The sequence below is a fragment of the Poecilia reticulata genome, chromosome 13, assembly GCF_904066995.2.
Source record: "Poecilia reticulata chromosome 13, P_reticulata-male-v2, whole genome shotgun sequence".
NCBI classification, from domain to species: domain Eukaryota; kingdom Metazoa; phylum Chordata; class Actinopteri; order Cyprinodontiformes; family Poeciliidae; genus Poecilia; species Poecilia reticulata.
The window spans coordinates 284887-305436 of NC_088842.1; the positions used below are offsets into that span (position 1 = coordinate 284887).

Sequence of the window (20550 nt, forward strand, 5' to 3'; positions counted from 1 at the left end):
TTAAACCTGCATGATGAGTGGTTAACGTTGGTTCGTTAACCATTAACGAACCAACGTATGTGGCCAACCAGGAACACATACGTAAACTACAGGGAAGACAGAGCCAAACGCTGGGCAGCGTTTTGAGTTGTAAACACTACACATAATGTTATGTTCACAAATATAAGTCATTCTCACCGCTTGCTCAACACGCACCTCGGAAAGCTCTACTACAAGTTATTCGTATGGTTCACATTGAGCTGCGCAACCAGAGCTAACGCGGTGCATTTTAGACGCTTACGTTGATGTGGAGTTTGCCAAATAAAAATCATTCCACACGGGGTTGATGTAAATATCCATACAGGTCAGCCTGTCTCTAGTGTCAGCGAAAGCAGGTGCACATGATCCATGCTGAGGTGAACTTAAGAGACCAAGCAGTGCCAGCGCAGGCGGCAGCATGCAGTTGCGCCAACGGTGTGATTGGTCCGCTCTTCGACTTTATATGCATAAACTATAAACATATTGTTTAGAAATAAATTTGCTCTGCCAGTGAAACGCTCAGAGCAATAGAGACGTTGCGATCTGGATAAGATTAGTAAAAATAAATAAATTGGATTATTATTTTTTTCTAAAAACAAAAACAAGCAACGCTTGGCCTGGCGGGGGGGCTAGTAAAGCATGGCGGGCCTCCAGGCTTATAACACACTGGGGTAAACCCTGCAATATTCAGTAGTAATATTGTGGTTGCATGTTTTCCTGATGTCACACAGAATATTAACCATGCCGCACTTTTCAGATTTTTATTTATTAATAGTTTTTAAAAATGTCCAATTTGCTTTCCTCTTACGGTTATGTGACATTCTGAGTTGATCTATGACATAAAACGACGACAAAAAATAACCCAGATAATAGCATCAGTCACCAGATAGATTGTTGCTAAGGAGGAAAAAGCTGCAGTATTTAATCAATTCTTAGTGCTTATTACCATACAGGTGCTGTAATAACTCTTTTTAAAACCATCAGTTCCTGACTCTTATTTTAGGACAATAGTTTTGGATCGCTTAAATCAGTTTTTTGCTGTTCCAGATAAATCTAATGTTGTTTATTTGGAATTTAGTTATTTAGAAAGGTTAACGTTACAATAAAAAAAATTAATTTGCACATCAAACCTCGGCTTGACCCTGATCTGCCATGACAAAAACAAACTGATAACTCAATTAAAAGTGGTCACAAAAACAACAGTTCTTAATGCTGCCTTCTATTAAAAATCAATGATTCATGACAAGATTAAAAACCCAGAAGAGGGACATAAAAGTGGAGCTCAAGTTTTATGAAAAGGATTTGCATTGAAGACGTATTACACTTTGTTTTCCATTGACCGGTCTGTATATCACCTCACAATTTCCGTCTGCAGCAACAAAACGAGTAGGTCGCTGTGCGTAAAGGAGCTCATCAGTTTCACTTCTTGGTACAGTTTGTTCCCAGAGTGTGTAAAATAATGTTAAACCAGGTCCTGCCGATTAAGACATCACACTTATTTGCACTTCTACCCAAAACCTTCCTGAACAAAACCATCTAAATAAACTCCAAAGTTCAACTTGGACTAATTAAATTGTTGATCTGATGAACAATACAGCATCTGAACTGCTGATTTTCCAATCTTTTGGAATCAGTCAGGCTGGCAGGTTTCCCACTATTATCAGTATTTACTAATAATAGTGAACAATTCAAAGGTCAGGATATTTTTAATATACTAAATCCATATTTATTTAGCAATGCAAGTGGGTTCTACATCACTTGTGTTGTCTTTCAAGAAATAGAAGTGGTTCATTTCCCCCAAAAGTCAAGGTATTCATTTTTATGTCTTCACAGAGAGGACTTATTAAAAATAAACATTCAGTTTGCACTCAGTTTTTGTTATATAGAAACAAAAAGTCTTTAAAATATAATAGTCAGAATACTTCTTTAAGAAGTCAGACATTTTCTTCTCCCCCAGACTTTTCCACTTCTTAATCAACTCAAGCCCTCACAGGTTGACGGGACTCATATGGGCCATTGACTGCTCAAGTGTTTTATGGTAGAAGGTCAGTGCCTGAGATCATAAGTGTGGAAAATTGTCTGGCTGCTCAGGCGGACTCTTAATTCCCATTCTACGTCTTCACATAAAAAAACAATGTTTATTGCGCTGTAGATGCAGATTTTCAGACCCGTCTCAGATTCAGATGTGTTCAGAACTTAACTATTTCATCTGGATACTTTGCTTTAATATCCAACATCTGATCAGGTATACATGTATACAGGTTTACATTTTAAACCAGGTGATTGGACTTGTTTGAACTAAACTAGAGATCCAATACTGAGTGCACATTCAATTGAATCAGATTATGCTGTGATGCTTATAGCTGTTTTACAGACAATTTTGTGTTCATTGAATCTTATTAGGGCTGCACAATATATAGCCAAAAAGTTGTAATAATATCAGCAGGTGTAAAATTCACATTGCAAAGGACTGTTTAGAGTGCAATAATTGTTGGCTAATATGTAATATCATGTAATATTTAGGTGGGTGAATAGTTTCATGGCGGCAGAGGATCATACTTGACTAGGCCTGTTGCGATAAACGATAAATCAATTAATCACACGATAAATTAAACCTATCGACCTCATTTTAATTATCGGCTTATCGTCTCTTCCTGCCTTTTTGTCTTTCTATTGATGACACTGATTGAAAAAAGGCTCAGCTCCGGTGCTCTCCACTGACCCTCCCTTCCTCATTTCCTTAGTCTAATGTCCAGCGCACACTACACGAGTTGTCGGCCCATTTTCAAACCCTGAGAGACACATTAGCCGACAGAAATCCTAGTTATGACGGTTCGATTGGGTTTGTCGTGCCGTGTGGTGTCCAGCTACCTGGGCCAAAATAATGGCTATAAGTCCAGTTAACTAATTTTAAAATCAGGCATTAATCAATGCTTCACTAGAATCTACCTGTGATGCAGCGTAAAGTCCTGACTGAATGAAAATCATTATAATCTATTTATGTCACGTTAACGAAGAACAGCTGAAAACTTACTGGGTTTATCAACTGCAGTAGCAATTTGGCTCCAACTCCTCTCCTTGTCGTTTCTATATTATTTGCACGAGATGTTAAATATTAATGTTGTTTCCACAAATTATCTCTAATGTCCGCTGGACTTCGGGTTGCGCCGTGTCAGCTGTTTGGGATTCCCCTCCATAATTTCCCCTCAGAAAGCACGGAGGAGAATCTGCGCCTTCTGATTGGCTACCTGTCACATTCAGCTTTAAGCTCCCAGTCGGGGAAAACCCCTGATTTAGATCGGAGCGGCCACGACGATCTAAATCACTACAGGATGATCGGTTACGAAATCACCAGCGACAATCTTAGAACGGCCAATGATCTAAGATCGTTGTAAAGGGAAAATAGGGGCAACAAATGGTGTAGTGTGAACTATTGCATTAGGTAGTGGGATCATCTTCTCCATTTAAATCTAGTGATTACTGAAGGACAATATAGTATACAGACTTCATAATCTGCACTCTTTTGGTTGAATGCAATATTTATTTCCACTTTGGCTTTATGTTGTTTAGTTTTTATTCAAGTACATTTTTTTTGTTAATGGAGAATGAGAATCCATTTTATTTTGTTTTGGGTTGTTTTGTTTATTTAGTTTATCAGTTCCAGTGTTATGTGTTCTTTTGAAAATAAAGTGTATCTATGGATGGCAGGAAATAGCAGGCATTATTAGTCATTTCCATTAAATCAGTGTCAAAAGGTCTTGAAACAATATTATCGTTTATCGCAATAATTTTTTAAACAATTAATCGTCCAGCAAAATTTATCGTGACAGGCTTATACTTGACCTTAATGATGTTGCTCAAAAGCCTAAAGATGACAAAGTAATGGAAAGAAGAAAATAGGCATATTAGCAACAGATATTGTCATCACAATATTTGCTAATATACAGCTCTAACAATAAGAATAACTACAATTTTTGCAAAACCCATAAATGTAAGATTCACAAAAAGTGGTCAAGTCAGATAATTGTTCACAAGATGTCAGATAAAATGTTATTCAAGTTTTCCATTGAAAATTTCTGTATTTTTTTCCAAATGCATTCTTTTTCTAAACCTATTTCCAACACCATTTAACCCTAAATCTGATCCATAATAAGAAAAAATTGGTGTTTTGTAAACTTTAAATGCATTTAGATGAAAATGTCCCAGTGCCATGGGACCAACAAAAAGTCTTAGCATTGGGCAGATGAAATGGCCATAATCCATATGTGTAAAGGGATTTCAAACATGAGAACAATGTTAGGAATTTCTCAAAGGACCGGCTGTTATACTGAAAATGAGCAAACATGGGCTTTCACATTATGTTATGTCTTTTTTAGTCTGGAGCTTCTTGTTAGTGAAAACAGAAACCTATGGTGACCCAGAAGAGTCAACAAAAGGCATAGGCCACAACAAAAGTTATTGTAGCAAGTTTTTCCTAACTTCCATTTTAGCGTAAATGTCATTGTGACTTTTGTTGTTACGTTGTGGCTTTTGCTGAGCTTTTAGGTAGAAACCAGTAGTCAGCTGCTGGAAACAAGGCGCTCCTGCTCCACCAATATCCCAAGCTGTATAAAGATTCTTGGCAAAAGCCAAGTGAATTGGAACGCTTTTGCTTTCTGACCTCCTCTATAATATTGTGTATTAGTTATATTGCCAAAACTTTAGCAAAGTTAGATAAATGTATTTCATTTGATTATCATTCCAGGTACAGATAATCACTAGTAGATTAAAAGTCTATTTATAATATGGCTGCACAACATCACAGTAATATTGTGACCATAAGTTTACAGCAGAGATGGGAAACATCAAATTGTTAATCATTGTCAGGGTAAAGTATAATGGTGATAAGGATTAGTAATCTTGTTATATAACCACAACCCGTATGGTGTTGTTTGTTAACCCAAAACTCTGACTGGCTGTGGTTTTCTGTCATCTCTGAACTGAACATACTGTTTAGCATGAAAAGTGTGCTTTCAAAGTGTCAAGAAATACTCCACATCAGGCAGGTCTTTATTATATTAATATTATGTTGATTATAAAGTTGTGATGTATTGTCATGTTTTTTGGAGTAAATTTACCAGCTGTGCCTGAAATGATCCATTACTAAACAGTGTAATCAGAGGGCTCTACTGGAATAAATGATCTGTGCTCTGATTATGTTTGGTTCACATAGCAACATTTTCTAATTATCAGCCCGTTTTTAAAACCTGAAAGACCCACATTTATGATGCTAAAACATGTCGGGATAATACGTTTATCTGGTTCTACAGATTTCACTCCCCCACATTCAGCTGTCAGATGGGAAATCTTGCAAAACCTCACAGGACAAAACGTGAGTTCAGTGTAAACAAACATGGCCGGTTGGGAAGAAGCAACAGCGATAGCTTGTGGACTACATTTAACAGAGAAAAAAAAACAATACAAAGATTTGTGCACCGTCCTCTGGACTTTCAAGTAGCCACGGCAGATATTTTGTCTTTGTTGTATTGTCGATTCTCCTTGTGTTTCCATCATTTTTGTTTCTAATTGGCTAAACGTCACATTCAACAAGTTGCGTTGTTCTTCTTAAGGGAAAACCACACACGCTGTGATATCGGGACAAGATGATCCAGCATGTTGAATATCCCTGATTTAAACATTCCTGAATGGACCAGATCTGTTAACATTCCACACTCAGCAGGAGGAAGATCTGTTAACAATGCCGTGGTCTTAGCGTGACGCTCAGCAGAAACAGGGGGTGATGGTGGTGGTAAGGGGAGAGGAATGTTCCGTCAGACTGTTGATTCTTGAAACGACACAAAAAAAAACTAGTGACATCATGCATGAGGTTAGAGCCAACCTGCCAGACTGCGCACAGGGTAAAAAACTGGTGGGTTCCAAACTAAAGACAATACAGTAATAATACTGTTTGGTTTTTAGAAATGAAAATAAAATATCGTCACAAGGACGTCGCCATGTTTACACTGTAATGCATTCTGTGTAAATGACATTCGTCATTGTCTAAGTCCTATTTTGAAAAATAGGACTTAGACAATTATGCTTCATCCTAATAGCATAATTACCTATGTCCAGGAAATTATGCTATTAGGCTGACGATGGGTTCGATTGCACTAGCAACTGTAAACAGCGATGAGTAACATCTTCAAGCCTTTTCAAACTGAACCAGAGCTCACTGAAATGGCAATGTAGAAATCACAAGAGGCGATGAAGATGAGTAGGACCAAATGGAGGAAGTGGTCGGAGTTGCTGCTGCGGCCCTCAGCTTCATAAATGAAACATTGAATGACACGTAGCTCTGGTCAGTCTGTGTGATTCGGTAAGTAGCTCTGTGTCCGGTCTGATCTTTCGTTAGGTAACACCTATTTGGGGTCCAGTCTTCAGTCCAGTGTCAGGTCTTCACATTCAGTTCTGGTGGCAGTTGGTACTGAATGGTAAATAATAGCTCAGGTAAAGTTAGCCTTCCTGTGTTTACTCTGTAGTCTCAAGTACAGAACGGACCCAAACACATCATCGACCCAGCATGCATTGTGCAGGTGAAAAAGTTCTGATTTTCTTGGGTGAAAAATATAACGGAAGATATAAAATTTTAGAAGTTATTTTTAGTTTTTATGCATCACAAATAGCAATTTTGTAGTTAATAGGAAAATGACTAAATATTTAGGCCAGCATGTTCAACTTGTTACTTGTAAGACTGCAGGTTAGGGTTATCTTAAGAGCCATCCTGATTATCGGGGCATCCTTAAGATTGTCCGAAGAGGGAAAATCTTGCTGTGTGAACCAAGCATTAGAGACTAATTTTTATTCAAATTAACAATCTCATCTACTTTTATTGGGGGAACTTTCCAGATTGCTTCTACTGTTTGTTGCGAGGTAAGAATGAGAAGACAGCGAGGTCACATGTTCTCTTGGTCCTTTCAGTGATTTCCTCGTGCCCGACTACCTGAGTCAAGTACAGGAGGAGGAGGAGGCACTGGGGGTTCCGTATGAGCTGGAGGAGTCCCAACATCACCCAGTTTACCTGGGCAGCACCTCCAATGTCGCCGCCACCACCACTGCCTCGTCCTCTTCTTCAGTCCAAATGCCAGTCATCTCCCAGGTCTCCTCTTCCACACAGAACTGTGAAGGTTCCTCCGGCTTACTTTCGCCCGAGCCCCTGGGCCCCCTGGAAGCCCCAACCTCCAATAAGATGGACACCGATGAAACGGCAGTCATGACGGAGAATAAGATGAGTGACGGTGTCAGGGGCAGTTCCCCAGAGGAGTTTGGAGAGGAGCAACCTAAGGAGGTGGCTTCCATTACCATAGAGTGATCCAAGTCTTCTTCCTGCCCCTGATGTTGTATTTTGCACTCAGGTTATATGGGAATATAAGTCAAAATGATCTGAAGACTGAAAGAACTCGGAGATCCACACATGCAGCCCTTATCACGTGGAACCATGGAAACGCTACAGAGTTTTTAAAAGATGCTGTTGATTTGATGGCATCGTTTTACATGCAGAAACTGCAGCACTTCTTCAGATTTACACTAGTTCATTGGCTGAAGAATCCGGATGCCCCAGCCTTCTTGCTCCCTGAAAGCCAGCAGTATTTTAGCAGTTTTAACAAGCCTGTCTTGTCTCCCATATGACTTGAATGCAGCGCTGTCTCAAGTCAGTGAAGTGTCAGCCAATTGGAGGTCTGTCCGATCCAAGCCTTGCTCTACTTTTAGAAAGTGCCTGAGAGTTCACACTTTAGCAAAGTCACATAGGAGAAATGAAGTGACAAATCAAGTCTTTGCAAACTGAGCTAAAATAGTCCTTGTATTACATTTGTAATAGTAATGCTAGTTTGTATGGGCAGAAACTGTGTTACTCATTTGGTGCCGTTGCTATTGGCAAATATTACATGTTAATATTAATCTATCCTGCAATAGCTTGTACTGTACTTCTATATGAATGCTGTGTATGTTGAGTGTTGTTCTATGATGTGTAAGATGTGTGTGTATGTGCATTTCTATGACCAGTATGAACACAGTGCATTTCCTTTTTTAAAAGTTTCAAACTTGAACTGTATTGACAAAGTATTCCCTAAAGTTATCTGTGCAGTGGAAACACTTTTCTGACTGGTTCCACAGTTTGATTTGTCAGTGAACACTATTGTGAAATCCAACTCTGGTTCTACTCAAAAGCAAAATTCTCTGTTTCTACATCAGTTTGCAAAAGTGTTTTTGCCCCTTAAGTCCAGGGTCAAACAAAAGATGGACAGTTTAAGGTTACTTCATGGTGTTGTGTGGGATTTTCATCCTGATATTCACATGGATAATTAGAACCTAATGTCTGTGATCTGATCAAATTGGTTTTATTGTGAAGGAACAGCAACAACTCCTATGACTTTTAGAATAACAGAATATGGACATTTTATCTGTAACATTCATTCAGTGTCAGTTTCATTTTGATCCGTTGAAAGCAGCATGATGAACATGTTAGCTAGCTTTTGCTAGCCTTTGTGCACTTATTGATCCCAGTAACGAGCTCATACCTATTTCCAGCTGCAGGTATTTATCACAAAGTTCATCCTAAATATGTAATCACTTACTATTTTACCCCAACTGAAGCTCAGACACTTTTTTGTCATTGTTGTTTGCAGTTGCTTGATTATCAGTTTTGTTTATTTTACTTTAAGCAGAGACAAAAAAACGTTTCCAGTAGCTCAATTTCACAGTTGCACGTCTCTGTGCTCTTTGACATTTTAAATTTCTGCATTTATGGATTTTTTTCTCTCAAAAATGATCCACTTTCTGTGTGATGAGCTGATGACTCACCATGCAGCAGTTAACAAGTTATCTATTAATAGTCCAACTATAAGTACATGTGGTTTTGAGGCTGTTTTTGGTTTGGATGAGGGCTGAAAAATGAATTTTTCATAAGCTTAAACTGGTCCAATGTGAAATCTTCAGAAATTACTGTTATATGTAAATTCATAAGTTAGATTTGAAGATTTCTATGATCAGAAATTTCTTCAAATCACTGAAGACAGGTAACTAGCAAGATGCAAAGATAAACTAATACACAATGATTACATTTGTAAGAAAATGTTGATTCATGGGAAAGAAATGAATGTTGGGAAGGATAAAGTGGCACTGGTCAAGAATCTCATTTTAGACACATTATTAGGAACACCTTTGTGGTTGTGCAATCAAATATTGCCTCCAAGTTCAAGTAGACTATTTCAACATCAGTCATCTATTTACAATATGGAAAAAGAGAAGATGTCTTCATTTCCTTCTTGTAGTTTGAGGCTTTTGTGGGAAATTAACTGGAATATGTAGGATTCATTTTTGTCATTGTAGCTGTTAGGATTTACTGTAAGCAAGAAGTGATCAGAGCTTAACTCACCAAGACTGAGAAATATTGTGGTGACGTTGCTTTAGGAATAGAGAAGCACTGAGCGGATGAATGTCTCTTATTTGATGTGCAGTTTGACTAAAAAGTCAGATTTCAACTCTGTGAAACAAATTGTTCCTATTTGTCTTTTTTCTGTAAGAACAGCATTTAGAATCTTGTTTTACTCCAAGTCCTGCTGTAAACGGCCATGGTTTTTTCTTTATTTTACCTAGAAGAGCTGATGTCTCTGTGAGGGAGAGCTGTCACTGTTTAGCTATTTAATTTGACAACAGAGTGATTATTCATTTTTAAATGACTTTAGGATCTTAAATTAGCAATTAGACTGGCTTGAGCACTTGGCATCGTTAAAATAGAACAGACCCAACACTGACTGAAATTATAAAAAGGGTTCAAATATTTCAATTGAGTATGTTCCATATAATATAGTTAAGAGTGTCAAATTACAGTATATACATAACTTATGAAATAATTTAAATCTGTCATTAATTTAATAAAACTGGAAATACATGCCTATATAATTAAATATGAATGAATTCAATGGGCTTAAATTTAATAGGGTTGAAGATATTTCAGCACTTTCCAGCAGAGATATTGACCTCACAGTCCTACAGTCCTGATCAAAATCTTAAGACCAGTTAAAAAACTGCAAGAATTTGCATTTTGCACTATTGGATCTGAAGAAGGTTCTAAGTACAATGTTAAAAGAAGAAATCAGCGCAAGAGACAAAAACGTTTGAGCAGGGAATTAATTAAAAACTGCATTTACACACAAACATGATTTTTTTCAGCTGATCAAAAGTTTTAGACCATAGTCTATAAAAGCCAAAATCTGTGCAAAAATCTGGATTCCATGTCATTTTCTGTCAAGTCTTTAACATGTCAGGACCTGATGGCAAAAGCAAAAAAGCTCCCTGACTTTGAACCTGGTAGGATTGTTGAACTGCATAAGCAAAGCCTCTCACAACGTGCCATCGCTGCTGAGGTTGGAGGCAGAAAGAGTCATTTTGCATTTTTTAAATGATCCTGAGGGTTATGGAACAAAAAGGTCAAGTGGTAGACCCAAAAAAATGTCACCAGCTCTGAGCCGCAGGATCTGATTGGCTGTCCGTCAAGAAACAGGACGATCCTCTACCCAAATGAAGGCCATTACTGCTGACTGCAGCCCAATAACCATCAGACGGCATCTGGAGAGAGAGAGAGAGAGAGAGAGAGAAGGGCTTCAGAAACAAAAAACGTCTTCAAAGGCCATGTCGTCTTCAACGCCATAAAATTTCCCGTTTGCACTTTGCAAGAGTTCACCAAACATGGGACATTGAAAGGTGGAAGAAAGTTGTCTTCTCTGATGAGAACAAATGTGACCTTGATGGTCCTGATGGCTTCCAACGTTACTGGCATGACAAGGAGATCCCACCTGAGATGATTTCTACACGGCACAGTGGGGGGGGCATCATGATCTGGGGTCCGTTTTCCTTCAATGGAACAATGGAGCGTCAAACAGCAGCTGGCTATGTGGAGATGTTGCAGCGGGAATCCTTCATGACTGAGGGCCTGTGAGGTAATGACTGGGTTTTTCAACAGGACAATGCTGCAGTTCACAGTGCTGCAGTTCACAGTGCTGCAGTTCACAGTGCTGCAGTTCACAGTGCCCGCCTGTCAAAGGAGTTCTTCATCACTCTTTTGGACCATCCATGTTCCCCAGATCTAAACCCAACTGAGAACATTTGGGGACGGATGGAAAGGGAAGTTTAAACATCAGTTCCAGACAGTGAAGCTGTTCGTGAAGCATCTTCAGCACTTGGAGCAACGTTCCCTCTGGCCTCCTGGACACACTGGCATCAAGCCTTGACCATTGTTGGACGTCATCAAGATGGTGGAGCTGCTCATTACTGAGTCCTTTTTTTTTTGACACTTTGATTTCTGTTTTGCGGGGTTTTGGGTTTTTGAGCTATGGTCTTAAACTTTGGATCAGCTGAAAAAATCATGTTTGTGTGTAAATGCAGTTTTTAATTAATTCCCTGCTCAAACGTTTTTGTCTCTTGCGCTGATTTCTTCTTTTAACATTGTACTTAGAACCTTCTTCAGATCCAATAGTGCAAAATGCAAATTCTTGCAGTTTTTTAACTGGTCTTAAGATTTTGATCAGGACTGTTTCGGTAAAATAGAAGAAGGTCTTAATTTGTTGCTTGAAGCAGCCAATCAGACGTCAGGATCTCCAATGAATTCAAATGAAGTTTGTTTCTTTAGGGTCCTCATTATCCTTTGCTGTAACGATGGCTGGCCTTCCTGGGGTCCACATGATTAAAAAAAGCATTTATTACAAAAACAGTTATACACATTCAACATATTATTAGGAACACAGCATATTGATAAATAAATGTACAGTTCTAACACTTTATGTAGTAAAATAATTAAACAGGGTTGTTTAAAAAGCTTTTGTTACATTTATAACAGATGAAAGAAGAGAGTTCCATGTTTTCGTTCCTCTAAAATCAGCTGGAAGAGGAACAAGTATTTATGGAGTCTCCATGTTCTCCCTGTGCATTGTGGGTTTTCTCCGGTTTCCTCCCACAGTCCAGAAACATGACTGCTGGGTTGATTGGTCTGTCTAAATTCAATTTAGGGTTATGATGATTGTACATGATTGATGCAAAGCAAAAAACCTGCAAAATTCGGATTTTTCAAAATAGTTCTTCTTTAATTAAGCCACCAAGCTTTTGTGTAATGTTAGTGCTCCATGTGTTTCTGTTGCCCTGGTGACCTGTCCAGCCTGTACGCCGTCTCTTGCCCACTGACCGCTGGAGATGGGCACCAGCCCCCCTCATAACCCCGGCTAGGGACAAGGTTGTAAGATAATGGATGGATATATAAAACAATTGGTATTTTCTAAAAAGCATAAGAGGGCAATGTACCTTATTTTTAAACAAGGGCCATTCTAATGCTTTTTGCATTTCATCAAGGACAATGTTACATTTTTTTAACTTAAATTTTATATAACAGTTTAGTGCATTGTTTTATTTATTTCCTTTTTGTATAAATTAATTATTTCATAGGTCACTCTCCATAGTCACTTTGTCTTTAGCACAACCTGGTAGCTCTTGGGTTTATTGTGTTCACTGACCAGTGAAAGGTTGGGATGTTGTGCATCTATTGTGTTTATGGAGCAGCTGGTGCATGTTGATGTATGGATGTGATTACTGAGTACATAAAGCCGGAGCTGGTTTCATGTTTTAGAACAGTTTGTGTGTTTTGGAGTTGCTGTCCTGCTCATGTGGGTAGCGGTGCCTGAGTCTGGAGGAGATGATGATCGCCATGGTGATTCTCCATGAAGGAAATGCTGCTGACTCTGTTTCTCCTTGTTGTTTTGGGATTAGTCCATTCAGTGTAGAACACAGGTGCTCACATACAGGGTTGATTGTAGAGGTTGGCTTCAATAGTGCTGTCATATGGCCACGTCTTGAAACCAGTCAAAACTGGTGGTACCTTCCTCACAGTCCCATTTTTTATTGTTTGTTTTAAATGTGCCATTTGCCCTTTATATCTGGGTAGAAATCATTTTTTTAAAAACGGGACCAAATGTTCTCTGTCTCATTGGGGATTTGCCACGGCAATCAGTTGTTGCACATGATGGAAGAAAAAGATAATCATTCTAAGTAGTTGATGCTGTTCAGCATAGGGGTCCTGCTGTTTGGCCCTTAAAACACTGTATGATGTTGTGCATTAAGAGGCTAGCCTTAGTAAATGGACCTATGTTCTCTAGTTGCACAATATTACAATGTAAAAAAAACAAAAAACTTTTCTATCCTCCTTGTATGTCATGCTTTTCAGTTGTTGTGCTTTGTGTCTGTACTCTAACATTTTGTTGTTTTAAATGATGAAATGCTGCTTTTTGTTGAAACGCAAAAGTGCCCAAAATATTTTTGTGAACCGATGGTGTGCAATAAATGAACTGGTGTTGTTTTAAACTTTCTTTGGAATCACACACACACACAAATATATATATATATATATATATATATATATATATATAGTCCAAAGGAATATAAAATAATTTTTTGTTTCAATCAAATGTGACTGAAGGTTTGCCGCACAAGCAGAAACCCCGAGATTTTTCTGATCTGTGAAACAAGGAGCACAGCTTTGGTTCTCTTCAGCTCCGAAACATTTAGTTTTTTGAAAGTTTGCATGTTCATATCGTTCTGTGAAGTGACAGAGAGCATGTGTTGAGTTGGTAGCGAGGCCTTATGACTCTTCAGCCAGTGTAGCTCTGATATGGACAGCATGCCCTCTTATTCTGTACATTATCCCTTTTTATGTGCAATGTTTTGAAAATCTCTTGATTACATATAGGACATGCCTTCTCAGTGTACACTTGATGTGGTATACATGCTCCAGTCCATATGGTTTATTTAACGGTAGGGAAATCCAGTAAAAGCTCCACATGATGACATCTATTTTTGGTGACTTTTTTTTGTATTCTAGTTGCTATTTTAAGACATCTTTGGATATTCTTGTTAAATGTGAATGGGCCACTTTAGTCTTTGTATGTATGGGAGGACCTTTTTGTGACTGTCTACAGTGTTAGTATATATATTAATATATAAATGTACAGTATATACACTCATACTATGTTGGATATTCTTTATGCAGTAGACTACTTGGTTTCAACCTGCTTTCTCACAGATGTTGTGTTTTGCGTCTTTGATACTGTATTTCAACAATGTTTTGGAGAACCTGTACACAGATGTTTCAGCTAATTCTAGACTGTATTAAGTGTTTTAACTGGATCATATTCCATAGTTGGCAGTGAGAAAATCCAGCAGGACACTCTTTATGGAAGAGTTTATGGTTGCTTCAAATTTTTGCTATTGTTCTGGCTTTGCAGTCTTGTTGTTCTTATAAAAAAAAGAGCTGTTTTTGTATATGTATAACATGTAAATAAAATGAGCGGAGTCAGAATAAAAAATATGTTTCCATCAAGATTTCTTTAGCCTTTAAGTGTTAAGTGTCTTTTATTTATATGTATTAAATATGCCTAAGTTTTGTCGCATGCTCAACTACAACCCTTCTGTATGTTCAATGTATTACTTTTTCTTTTTGTGACTTGAGGCGGTTGAAGCTACTGCTAACTCACTGCATACATACCCTTGCTATTTCGCTAGCACTTTCATTGGTAAGTGCTAAGTCTGACCAGCTGGCTGGACGAAGCTGTGGACACATGGGTCTTAAATTCCATTAATAATTGTCTTAATTTGAATTGGCGACTGTGACAGGCGTTCGCTGCCATTAGCTCATTCTCTGTTGCACCAAATTTAATTCATTAAATTATTCATACTACTGGAAGATTTTGCAATAAAATGTATTTAATTGAACCAAGAAGTTTGTTTCTAACAAAGAATTAGACTGGCACCGCTCAAAAGGATATAAACATACCTGTCAAGTTTCTCATTTTGGCCTGTAAAATATTTGACCCCTCTGACCCTGCAGTGCTCCCATATTAGCATTTTCCTATATAAGAGTAATTACGCCATGCCTCTACCCAGACAGTAGTCAGTCTCTGCTGTACTGATTAAGAGCACAGCAGAGACACGCCCAGTGTCAAGCAGACTGTTCAATAAAGTTGGATATAAAAAAATGGCACTCAGTGTGAGAGTCAACTCAATACATGGTACCAGGAGTGGTTGATGGAAAAAAAGAGTATTGTAAGGTATGCTCCAAAAGAATGATCTGAATCTGGGAAAGATTGCAGAAAACAGAGCCATTATGCTAAATGCTGCTATACAAAGAAAGAGGTCATGCTATGGAACAATATAAGTCAGAAACATGCAGGGAGGAAGATGAACCATTGTATGTGGAAACGGTAACGCTCCACACAAGTGACAGTGAGGATGAGATTTGTACATAAATGGAGTTACTGTCCCAATGACAATAGATACACGTGCACAAGTATACTGTCAATGGAAAATCAGTAAAAAGCCCACAGTGAAACCTAGGAAGCTGGGAGCTTTCACCAACCAACCAATCCCTACCAAAGGAGAGTGTAAAGTAACTCTTTCAGGAAAAGGTCTCAGCACACTGTTTGTTCTGGTTGAAAACGACAGACAAGCTATTCTAGGACTGAAAGCAAGTGAAAGACTAGGACTTTAAGTTAGAGTTCATATCGTCGATTGCTCCCTAGTGACACCTAGAGGCAACAAAGAAGTAGGAAGATGAAGATCAAGGCTCAGCAGCAGAGATCATGGCTGAATTCAAGGATGTGTTTCATGGTGCAAGATGTCTACCAACCAAATATAAAATACAGCTGAAAGACTGAGATAAGAACTTAAGTCACTCACAGACAAAGGAACTGAGAAAAGTTGAAGAACCTACAGACCGGGTCAATTCACTTGTTATTCTTCAAAAGAAACATTGAGATTTAAGACTCTGCCCCTCGCCCAAAATGTTAGCTGGAGATGGGCACCAGCAACCCTCCCGACCCCATTAAGGGACAAGGGTGCAAGAAAATGGATGGATGGATGGATGGATGGATGGATGGACTCTGCATTGACCCAAAAGACCTAAACAAGTGGCTCAAGAGAGAGCGCTACAAACTCCCAACCAATTCAGACATAACTAGTGCAATGGCAGGAGCAAAATTCTTTTCAAATTTGGATGTGTCTTCTGGGTTTTACCAGATTAAACTCCTTGAAGAAAGTGCAAAGCTGTGTACATTTAATAGACGTTTGGCAGACCCCGTTTTCTTCACATGCCCTTTGGTATTGCACCCACACCCAAAGTCTTTCACAGAACTGTGAAACTGTTTGGTGAAATGGAAGGACTTGAAGAGTTTCTGGATGATGTAGTTTTGTGTGGAACTACAAGGAAGGATCATGATGAAAGATTGTAAAAAGTGACGGGAAAAGCACGAGAGTCTGGGCTGAAGTAAGCAAACAGAAATCTGTTTGGAGTGAGTGAAATGACTTTAGTTGGGGGACAAACTGTCCAGCCAGACCCCAAAAAAGTAAGAGCAACAACTGACATGTCACCAAAGGACAAAGTGAAGAGTTGAGTCTAAAAACCTACAAATAGGGGAAAAACCGACAAAGACATGAAAGAGGACTTGAGAAGCATCATAAATCATTCAGTTGATCAGTTATTTATGTATTGGTGCATCATGTTAGCATCATGTTAGCATCATGGTGTGATCTGGGTGACATAGAAGATGAGGTGAGAGCAGTCAGATATTCAATTCAAATCAGTTTTCTATGGTGCCAATTCACAACAAATGTTTCGAGACACTTCACACAATAATTTTAAATTCAATCATACATGCTGTTACAACTGATCCTAGTATCAACAGTACAGTATGTGCAGTTAATTCAAATTAGTTTACAACATTTTTAATCTAAGGAAACCCAGCAGATTGCTTCAAGTCATTGACATCATTCACTTCTGGACGAAGCAACAGGAGACGATGGTTTGTGTTGTGTGGAAAATCTTCCCTTTCATAGGAAGAAACCTCCAGCAGCTGGAGGGTTAAACAGTTAAATCTAGTTGAAACTTTGCCAAAAGAGTAGAAATCAAGCAAATATTGTTGCTTCACCTCCTCCTATGGAAATCTCAGACACATCACATGAACCTGGGGATCTGCACCCTCCACCTCCTGTGGGTCAGACGAGTAAGCTTTACTTTCATGTCTTTATTATTTAGTATAATTTGTAAGCAGATCTAATCCACACATTATGCCAATGTGGCCTGCATTTGTGTGGTTCAGGTTTTGTGCGACACGCACATGATGTGTGTTGGTGATGTGGTTGTGCTCTTGTGGGTCAGGTGTACAGTGGTAGTATTGTGCGGACCTCTGATGACCCTACAGGCTCCTGGCCGTAACTGACTGAGGGTTTGAGAAAACGGATGTTGTTGCGCAACACCTCCCTCCCCTTCTCTCTCACTCTACTTCCTCTTCTCAGAGGAGGGAGATGTGCAGCCAGCTCTCCATCTAACGGGTAATTTGAGTTTTCTAAATCTGATGGGATTTTACCCTGTTCAGAACTGAGTAAACTCTGTTTAAGCTGGCGTCGAGAAAGACTAGCCTGGTTTCTAACGACCTCCATCCAGATGTCCCACCTTCTTCACCCTGTGAATTAGCCAGATTGAGCAGCCTGCAACCAGCTAGCTTCACAGAGCTTCACCTGTTAACGGTCGCTCTTTCTCTTTATTACAACTTGCACTTGTTACTGAACCAGGTTGGTTTTAGTGACTCGGGCGAGTCCCAAGGGTGTTTTAGTTTTGGCTAAAAGCAACCTATAAAACATTTCTACTTTTTCCTCCCAGAATCAAACTTCATAGCTATTTCACAACCATCAAAGAACTTTAATGTGACTCATTAATTGAATGTCCACAACATCTTTTAGATTTTCTTAATGCTAATTATTGCAATTTTGCAAGGGTCAGTGCAGCTTAATTCAGTAGCAGAAATAATCAAATAAGTAAAATCAATAATCTAACCTATCTTTCCCTAATGCTGACACTGAGAACTAAAAAAGGGAAACTTTGAGAGAGACGGACAGAGTTTGGCATCTTGAACCCCAGAACTGGCCTGATGATGAAGAAGGTGTTGCAGCAGCAGGAGGTTCCCAGTACAGGAAGAGTACTGACTTAGAGCAGCAGGTCTCGGGCATCAGGGTGACTTCCTCATGCGCGTAGCGGTCCTCAGCTTCTTGTCTTGCAGCTCTGTAGCTCCCTTCTCCTCGTCTCACGATCTTCCTGGTCCCACGGAAGGAACACACCAGTTCTTCCTCTTTGCCTTTGTTCTTTGCCTTTGTCTTTATCTTTGTCTTTATCTTTATCTTTGCCTTGGTCTTTGTCTTTGGGGGTCTAAACCCAGCTGATGAGAGAAGTGCGATTTGAAGCCACATGTTGCTAACGGGTTGGTCCCCATGTGCAGAACAGTCTCCGGCTCTGTGGCCCCGGCTCTTCTTCAGCTGCAGAGTTCTTTGTCCATCTCCGTCTTGGCTCGAAGCTGCCTGAAGGATCCAACCAAAGATTCCTCTGTTGCACCCACCTTATAAAGGGTTTATCCACCTTTTGGTGCGTTTGCATTGGCTAGCTTTGTTGCTGTGCCTGTCTCATTGGCTGACTGCTTGGACAGATGATCTCATATCCGTCACCCTGGAGACCTTATGACCGGATCTCTGTTCTAATGTCCCCAAGTTGCTCAACAGTTCCTCCTACCTCTGTTTCCTGCCCAACCTTTTCTTAGGAAAGTTGAAGTTTAGCAATAAGGCCTTGTCTTCTCCGCTCTCCTATCAGTTCCCCTTTTCCCCTGACCTTTCACCTACCATCTACCTCCTACACAACATCAGTGACCTTTAATTACAGTTACAACATTTTACACCTTTCCAAGTTCAATGTCAAAATCACATTTATAACCTTTTAGTTTCTCTGATTTAACATTCATTTCTAATGTTATAATAACCATAACTTATTAGTTACTCTTATTATAATCATAAGGTGATTATTACAGACATTTCTGAAAAGAAACCAATAATAATCCATTATTCTAATTATCTGATATCATGTTACAGTTTCTTGTTTCACCTTTAAGTACTTCCACAAGTGTAAGAGTAAGTGTAAATATTCTTATAATCAAACCAACATCAACCACTGGTTAAACTAATATTAATTATTGGCATAATTATAAGTCATTATTTTAAGTATTTCACTCTGGGTTTTATCCAATCTCTCAAAACGTTTAGATTTTATTCTTTAAAAACCTTTAATGCTTTAAAATAAGGAATGGTCTGAACTATTTTTAGCCTGATGCAAGAAAGAAACTTCCTCTTTTCTTCAGGAAACCAGCTCTTCCTGTTCCATGACTCTCTTTCTGCCTGACTTTGATTTTTTATGATTAAATAGAAAAAAGTAGAATTAAAGCAAAGTTTGCAGGACACAATAACAACACACACAACCAGATTCATTTTATTACCGTCTGACTCTACTGTTGGGTCTTGATGTCACCTGTGTAATTGATTTTAAGGTAATTTTATTTATTATTACTATTAAACTAAAATCTCCAGCATGAGGAAGTAGGATGAGCTCGACTTTTCTCGACACGGAGCAGAGACACAAAAAGAAACAGGATTGTGTTGGTGCTCATAGATATAGAGAAACTCGTAACAAAACCCAATCCAGAGTGGAATCAGACTAAGGTTTATTTTTATTAGAAACTGTGGAGTACTTACTTTTAACCCAGAAAAGGAATCAGATTAGTCACTCTTTAGCTTATATTTTAGAAACTGTAGAGTACTGACTATTTAGATGCAGAGAGATTCCTGTTACTGCAACCCAGAAAAAAAAATAGACCAGAGGATACTTACTTATACTTATCTACCAACCCTGAACAAGAGCATCTAGTTTATTAACTTTGGATCAACATTATTAGCTTTTCCTTCTTTTGCTCTTTCCTTTGGTTTGTTATTTTATTTGTATTTCTTTTTAAATCCTGTAAAGCACTTTGTATTGCTTTGTTACTGAAGATGTGCTATATAAATAAAATGACCTTTACCTTTACAACATCTTCCAGCATGGCAATGACCCAGAAATGGACAGCCAAGAGAGCAAAGGGTGAGTCTGAGAATGTCCGGCCAGAACTCGGACCTGAACCCAGCGGAACATCTGAATCTGCTGAGACGACCGGTAGAAAATAAAAGGGATGTGATTACTTTTGGAAGTGTCCTCTCATTTCATTGGTAACACATTTGTTTAAAAGTGAATAAATAAAGAAGACAAAAAAAGCAAACAAAGGCTGGAGGCTAATCATTAGCAGGAAAAGTTAGATCCACAGTGCAAACAGGTGGTTGAATAACAGAATGTAGGATGGAAGCCATGATTCTGTACCCTGTAGTCCAACAACACCCCCACTCAGGCAGCATATATTACCTTCATTACAGCCCCTCTGTGTAATCCATGGCTCTTACTTCATGCCTTGTAAACTTTTACTACAGAGACTGAAATGTGTTTGCAGATGCATTAAGTGCTTGTTTAAATTTTTTGGTTTATCTCTTGGAAACCAAGAGCCTGAAAGGTTTCAGACAAACTAGATGCAGCCGTTTCTGAGGACAGTGATAATACTG

The 20550-nt window shown here is 38.8% G+C and overlaps 1 protein-coding gene across 5 annotated transcripts in view; it reads left to right on the forward strand.

The window, feature by feature from the left end:
• Positions 1–20550, forward strand: part of zbtb44 (zinc finger and BTB domain containing 44) — a 78053-nt gene that overhangs the window by 47226 nt on the left and 10277 nt on the right. Inside the window, exon 6 of one of the 5 annotated variants that reach the window (XM_017308271.2) lies at positions 20001–20140. The exons of 2 other annotated variants lie outside the window; for them this stretch is intronic. In XM_017308271.2, the coding sequence (XP_017163760.2) occupies positions 20001–20124 (124 nt within the window). In that variant the 3' untranslated portion in view covers positions 20125–20140. Of the gene's footprint in view, positions 1–6975; positions 14427–20000; positions 20141–20550 lie in introns of those variants that run through there. 2 more of the 5 variants (XM_008425247.3, XM_008425249.3) reach the window with 2 other exon arrangements.